At 40.4% G+C, this 7,332-nt stretch overlaps 1 protein-coding gene across 1 annotated transcript; it reads left to right on the forward strand.

Annotated features, from left to right (window-relative positions):
- Positions 1-2,349: 2,349 nt before the first annotated feature.
- LOC310725790 (histidine N-acetyltransferase-like) lies at positions 2,350-4,440 on the forward strand. The gene is made up of 5 exons (XM_083540832.1): positions 2,350-2,438; positions 2,540-2,631; positions 3,451-3,646; positions 3,844-4,068; positions 4,239-4,440. Exons 2-5 carry the CDS (start codon positions 2,624-2,626, stop codon positions 4,305-4,307), a joined length of 498 nt encoding a protein of 165 aa, XP_083396958.1. The 5' UTR covers positions 2,350-2,438; positions 2,540-2,623; the 3' UTR covers positions 4,308-4,440.
- The last annotated feature ends 2,892 nt before the right edge of the window (positions 4,441-7,332 follow it).

The following is a 7,332-nucleotide window of genomic DNA, read 5'->3' on the forward strand; positions in this document are numbered from 1 at the left end:
AAAATAGTGTAGTATAGTGTAGTAATGTAGTGTAGTATTTACAACAAATAAAACACAATACCATGCACACAACTTAAAACTTCAGCTTTATTAAACAAAATTAAGTGATTTAATAACCATTTTCTTTGAGGTAACAGGTGTATTTAAGCCTCTGTAGCACAAGTTATGACAATGCAGGTGTAGACATTAAGAAATGATGAAATCTTTTTATGCCAGCTAAGTAAAATCTCGAAATAAATGTCTTTTACTGCAGAAAGACCATGTAAATTTAATTCATCGTGAAGTACAGTATTCTAAAATTATTCTCCTCAAAATTAAAATGTAGGTTCTGAAAATGCACCAAAATCCCACAAGAGAAAACATGGACATGGTGAAAACAAACAGAGTAATAAGTCCAAACAGTAAACTTTGCTGTGTGAGAGCATTCTAACCACTTCACCACATAACACCCTGTTCTGTTTGTTTTTTTCTTCTTCCTTACTTTATCGTAACTAATTTGCATAGAGCTAAAAGGAAATTTATTTAAATGTTGCTTTTTTACAATTGGCTCTGCCTTTAAAATAGCAGCTCTGTGACATACAAGTTTTTTTTTTACTTGTTTCTGACTAGCATTAACATAAATATAAGCCCTCAGCACTAGCACAAAGTAACACAATGAGCAAATGGACATTTTGCTAGGTTTGAAAGGGCAGAGAGCATGTTAACTTGTAACACTTCACCACAGACATTTAAGTCTGTGTATTGTTTATTTAATACTTATGATATTGCTCTGATGCAGATTTAAACTGTGTTTTGCTTAACTTGTTTTATTTATCTAATGCATTTATACATTTTAATTCATTCTGGTGCTGGTTGTCTACTTGTTCCCTTTTAGGAGCTCCAGCTGCATCGCAACGCTTTAGGAATGCTTCCGCGTTGTCCACGCTTTGAATCTTGTGTGTAATCTGGCCAACGAAGGGACGCAACCAGGAAGCATAAAACGTGCATGCGGTGAAACCGACGCTAGCTTCTGTTTGTTCAGGAAGTGCTCTATCTCTACGAAATGTATGCAAATCTCCGTGTGTAGCATGCTCTGGCCCCAATGTTGGTGACACAAGGCAATGACAAATGTCATGGGGTTCACAAACAGACGTGGCAGAGTGCCTGGTGACGGGCAAGCCCCTTTCTCCCACCTCACCTGCCGGGTCAAGAGCTCGCTCCCTGGCTTCGAAAGCACACCATTTGGCGGTTTCTTCCCCTAGCAGGAGCAGCGCCACGCTCCTAGGAGAGGGAAATTATGGAGACCAGCGAGCCCATGAACTATTCTCAGCCTTTGCGGTATGAGGAGCTCCTCGACTCATGTGTGGCAAGGCTTGAATTAGCTTGGACAGATAAGCAGCGCCCACCCAGTAAGCTAGATGAGCGCTTCCTGCATCCCACATCGCTACCTCCATGCCGGGGCCTGCCTAATTTCCCTGATGGGAGGGGTGTATGTTGTGTCTGCGTTCTTGCCCCTATACAGGCTGGCAATGCAGATCCTCCTGTGGTCCCAGGGAAGACTTCTCTCATTTAGGGATGCTTACATCCCTGAGTACCTAAATCAGGGAGCAGATGCCCTCTCAAGGCAAGGGCCTTGAGCCTTCCACCACCGGGAAATGGAGGCTCCACAGGTGGATTTGTTTATGACTCAAGAGACAAAACACTGTCCCCTCTTTTTCCCTCTCTCACCCATGCCAGACCATGGTTCCCGGACTTGTGGCCCTCCTATAGGAACCTCCTTGGGAAAATCCTCCCAGGAGGAATCTTCTCTCCCAGACAGGGGGCACCTGGGCTCACCCCAGCCAGAGTTATGGAGGCTGTGGCTGTGGCCCCTGAGGGGGCACAGTTACTTGCAGCTGGTACAACCGGGGTACAATCCTCCAATTCAGAGAGGAGAAGGTCATATGATGCTAAATGGCGCCTGTTCTCTGCATGGTGCGAGCACCACCAGTTAAACCCAGTTAACTGTCCAGGTCGGTTCAGTGCTGGAGTTACTCCCGGCTCCTCTGTCCTGCACTCTGGCTGTGCTCACACACACTAGGCAGGGATTGGTCAGTGTGGCGTGATTGAAGTATCATTCCCTAAGCATTGCGAAGCTGAAGTTCCTTAAAGAGAACGTCTAAGTTACATATGTAACCCTAGTTTCCTTAGAGAACGAGACACTGCATCTCCAAGCCACAATCCTTGCATCCCTGCCATGCTTCCTTCTCCTTTCAGAAGCTAGTGTCCTCTCCACCGCATGCATGTTTTATGCTTCCTGGTTGTGACATCACCCCGCCGGTGACGTCACATCTCTCTATTGACTGGATTACACACGTGATTCAGATCGTGGAAGTGTTCCCACAGCGTTGCGACACAGCTTCTCATTCCCTCACAGGACTAGGCTTACATACGTAACCTAGAGACGTTTCTACTTAGGGGTAAATTATTTTCATTTGACTGAGCAAAATAATACTATGCAACACAAAATAATAAAACAAGTGGTTTATGACTTACATGAGTACTGCTCATATCATTACAGAGGGTGAAGTCCATCTCGTAGCAACAGTTGTGAGATTTAACTACTTGCACTTTTTTTCTGCCTGTATTCTAAAGGAAATTGTTCATGTCAAGGTAAGGGAACATAATTCAAAGTAAACATATTGATGTTATTTAAAAATGCCAATAGCACTGTTTAAAAGAAAGCATTTTATGTGCACTTTTGGTACTAATACCTGGAAATGAATGAATCCTACTCCAACTGTGTACCCAAATTTTTTTTCTTTACAATAAGAGTTCAGTATCAAAGCAGCAGTGATTAACTTACAGCATTTTTTTTAATTGCACTAGTGTCACAGGTTAGGCCTTGGTGGATTTTTCCAAATTCCGAGTGCTTTTTAATTGTTGCCATGTGTTATGTATTATATACACCTGTTCAATAACCCAGAAAAAATATTTATATCCTTTTTTTAATTCTGATGTGTGTAGGAAAATCCCATTTTAAAATCTATTGTGTTTATTCACCGTGTTCTTCCTCTTGACAAGGGCTAACAAAAACAAACAAAACACCTTAATGTGAGTCTTGGAGAAAAAAAAAAGTAAAAGAATAAACAAAAAAGATGCATATAAAATATACTAATTAAATAATAGATTTTTAAACTTAGAAAGATTTAAGGTTCACACATTTTGATGATGTTGATTGAGACACATTAATCCAAATTCGTTTTTTAATTGGACCAATATCTGGTGGCTGTGAGAATCATAACACATAATTTATATAAATTTAACTTTTTCAAATCAGTCAGGACAGTCAATTCTGTGTTTGTTTCTGTGCCCTGTGAATCAAACACTAGCATCTTGAAGGAGACCACTCCTATCAGGAGGAAAAGGTTTCATTATGAAATAAAGACACTTGGATGTCTATAACACATAAAAAATTCTGTATATCCTCAGAGAAGCAATGAAGCCACAGTTTGTAGGAGAATGTGATGGTCTAACATTCTGGCTGGCCAGACCCCAAGACTACGAAGAGGTGATGGCGATATCACAGAACATCTACCATGGCAATGACTACCTTCCACATCATTACCACAACTGGATGACTGAGCGTGACAGAGTGGTCATAATTGGCAGGAGGAATGAAAAGCTGGTAAGATGTTTTTTTATTTTTTTTAACATTATCCTAGTTTAAAATGTATTGACCCCTAAAGAGTAGCTACTCCAGTTTTCCCAAAAATGTATTTTAACTAGGTATACATATTTTTTTAATTTCTACCCTCAACCAAATTTCAAACCAATTTTATTTTACATTGTATAATTCTCATGCCAGTCCCTGTTTGCCTGTAGGTGGCACTGGACTCTGGACTGATGGTTGATGGAGGGCAAACAGTGGTGCTGGAGGGATTAAGGGTGTGTCCTAGTGAAAGAGGACGTGGTGTGGCTGGGGTTATCCAGAGAGTGACTGATCACTACATTAAACAGGTTTACCCAAGTGTTACAACAAAACGGTTTACAAGAGGTGAAAACCCAGGACCTGAAAAACTCTCCAAGTTTATTGTTCTGGTTTGCCGGGTAAACTATAGCATTTTAGATATCATTTCTTTTTCTTTTTTTTAAATAATCAGTATATTTATTTTATTTTATTTTTTTTTTGCAGCATGCTGTATTTAATGCTCTCTCTCTCTCTCTCTCTCTCTCTCTCTCTCTCTCTCTCTCTCTCTCTCTCTCTCTCTCTCTCTCAGGCTATCCTGTCTTTGTATGGTGAGACAAAGAATTTTTTATCTCTTTTATCTTATTTATCTCAGGCCTAAAAGCAAAACTGGAAAGCACAGAGAAGTCAGCTGGGTCTAACAAAAAAGAAAGACTATTTGTTCTTAAGGACAGCCATCAGCTTAATGCAATACTTCTGGACCCTGAACTTTCTTTGAGACTTCAGCTTCCAGGAGGTGCCATCATCCAAAACTGGCAGCCTCTTAAACCAATGAAAAGCAACCTGGAAATTCTTGAAAGGCGAAACCTGACTTGTATTTTTGACTGTGTTGAAGATAAACCAATGTTTATGAGCTTTCACACACCACCATATCCTGTTCCATTTAAAGGTGGTGCTTTGCGGTTTAACATAGACATGTTTGGGACTGATGTGTCCATAGCAAGGAAGGCACTAATAGCACATTTAGAGCAGGTATTGGAGGAGATTCATGGCACGGTTGTGGTTCATGTTTACATACCTCAAAACTTTTGGGAAGCCATGAGACAGTTTTGTGAGGGATTTGATGGAGTAAGGGATTTGATGAGGAGTAAGGGATTTGTGAGGGATTTGATGGAGTAAAACAATATTTAGATTACTGGGAGCAACTCTTTTTGGAGAAAGAAATGACGCTGTAAATTACAAATAGTAATGATGTTGAGATGAAGAGCTGTATTATGGTCCATTTGTCTTTAGGTCCTATTGGCCATAGGAAAAGGTATCAACATTTTAGTCAATCAATTGCGTTAAATTTACATAACAATTTAGGCTATCATTGTTTATTTGTTTTTTTTTGCCTGGAGAGGTGGAGGTACGTTCTGGAGAGAAGGGGAATGAAAGTCAGTAGGAGTAAGACAGAGTACATGTGTGTGAATGAGAGGGAGGGCAGTGGAGTGTTGCAGGTGCAGTTGCAGTTGCAGGGAGAAAAAGTGGTGAAGGTGGAGAAGTTCAGGTACCTGGGGACAACAGTGCAGAGTAATGGAGAGTGTTTTAGAGAAGTGAAGAAAAGAGTGCAGGCAGGGTGGAGTGGGTGGAGAAAAGTGGCAAGAGTGATTTGTGATAGAAGAGTATCTGCAAGAGTGTAAAGGAAAGTTTATAGGACTGTGGTAAAACCTGCGATGTTGTATGGTTTAGAGACAGTGGCACCGAGTAAAAGAATGTTGAGGATTTCGTTGGGAGAGACGAGGATGGACAGGATTATTAACGACTTTATTAGAGGGACAGCGCATGTAGGACGTTTTGGAGACAAAGCTAGGGAGGCGAGATTGAGATGATTTGGACATGTTCAAAGGAGGGACATAGGGTACATTGGTAGAAGAATACTAAGGATGGAGACGCCAGGGAGGAGGAAAAGAGGAAGACCAAGGAGGAGTTTTATGGATGTGGTGATAGAAGACATGCAGGTAGTTGGTTTGAAAGAGGCAGATGTAGAGGGCAGGGGGGTATGGAGACAGATGATCCGCTGTGGCGACCCCTAATGGGAGCAGCCGAAAGAAGAAGAAGAAAAATTGAAAATAATCGGTGACGATTACGTTTATTTGAATTTGAAAAAATCTTTGTTTTTCACTTTCAGTTTAGTTTAATTTATTTACCTCATTATACAAAGTGAATTAACATTTTACTTCCAACAACAACTATCATTATTATTAATCACAAAACGAGTAATACTCAGGGGCGTAGATTACACGGGGGATGCGGGGGATATGTCCGCCGCACTTTTTATAAAAAGTAAATTTGTCTCCCTCACTTTTTTAGTGGAGAGTTGTGTTCACGACATGAGGTTGTAATGGAGCAATGTATATAAATGCAGAGTGATTTAAAATTCAAAGAGACAAGATAGTCTATACATGACGTTCAAGTATCCATGGCAATCAGTCATTTACTTGTCACGTCATCATCACACGCCCTAGGCCCTAGTACTGTAGCTCGAGTCGCATCCGCGGTCCCGCACATTCGGTTGCAATGAGCTCAAAGCCGCAAAAAACGCTTCTCTCCTTTTTTACAAAAAAGTCAAGCAGTGTAAGTTGGCATATGGTATCCGAATTGTGTTGCACAATGTTTAGTAACTCTGCCTGTTGCTTTTGTTGAATAATTAGCAAATTTTAAAGGATTTAAAGGATTATAAGGGAAAATAGCTGCTTGGACAAACGTTCACTTTTTTTCTGTTCATTTTCCATAAACTCTTTTATAACGTCTTTTGTTTTAACAAGTGTGTTATCAAAACCCTTCAAATAAGAATAAAGATAATGTTGAACTGAGATTTTACAGCATGTTTAACTCTGCCAATTCTACATAATATCAAGTATGTGTCACGGTATGTACACGGAGAGACGAGGTACACGTATCCATTTCTGTGTGCCATGTACTGTGCATACACAAAATACAATTTGAAATATGTCAACAATATACTCTTAGTACCATTATAAGGACATCTTTGTACTTTATACTCAAAAAGGTACACATTACTACCTGAGAGTACCAATGTGTACCTTAATGTACAACTATACATTTTTGTGGTAAATAAGGTACAAAGATGTCCTTTTAAGGGTACTAAAAGGGTCCTTTTAAGGTGGCAAGCTGTTGTATTTCTTTCTTTCTGTTTTCTAATCATATATAATCATAGAGCATATATAGCAAAAAAAAATATGATTAAAAATAAAACCTGTCAATTACATAAGGAAAAAAAACAGGTAACACTAGACATTCCATCCCACCCACTTTTGAAATGATGGCTACGCCCCTGGTAATACTACGACTACTAAACTTTCTTTCGGCCTCTCCCGTTAGGGGTCGCCACAGCGGATCCTCTGCACGTTTGATTTGGCACATGTTTTTACACTGGATGCCCTTCCTAACGCCACCCTCCCCATTTATCCGGGCTTGGGACCGGCACTAAGAGTGGCTGAGGTTGGTTCCCTGACCAGGGAGCGAACCTGGGCCGCACCGTGAGAGCGCCGCATCCTAACCACTAGACCACCAGGGATACTACTACTACTACTACTACTACTACTACTACTACTACTACTACTAAAAATAATCCAAGTGGATTACAATCTGTCATAAGCAACTTTTGGTGGTTTAATATCATG

This window comes from Silurus aristotelis (assembly GCF_946808225.1).
Source record: "Silurus aristotelis genome assembly, chromosome: 5".
NCBI lineage: Eukaryota > Metazoa > Chordata > Actinopteri > Siluriformes > Siluridae > Silurus > Silurus aristotelis.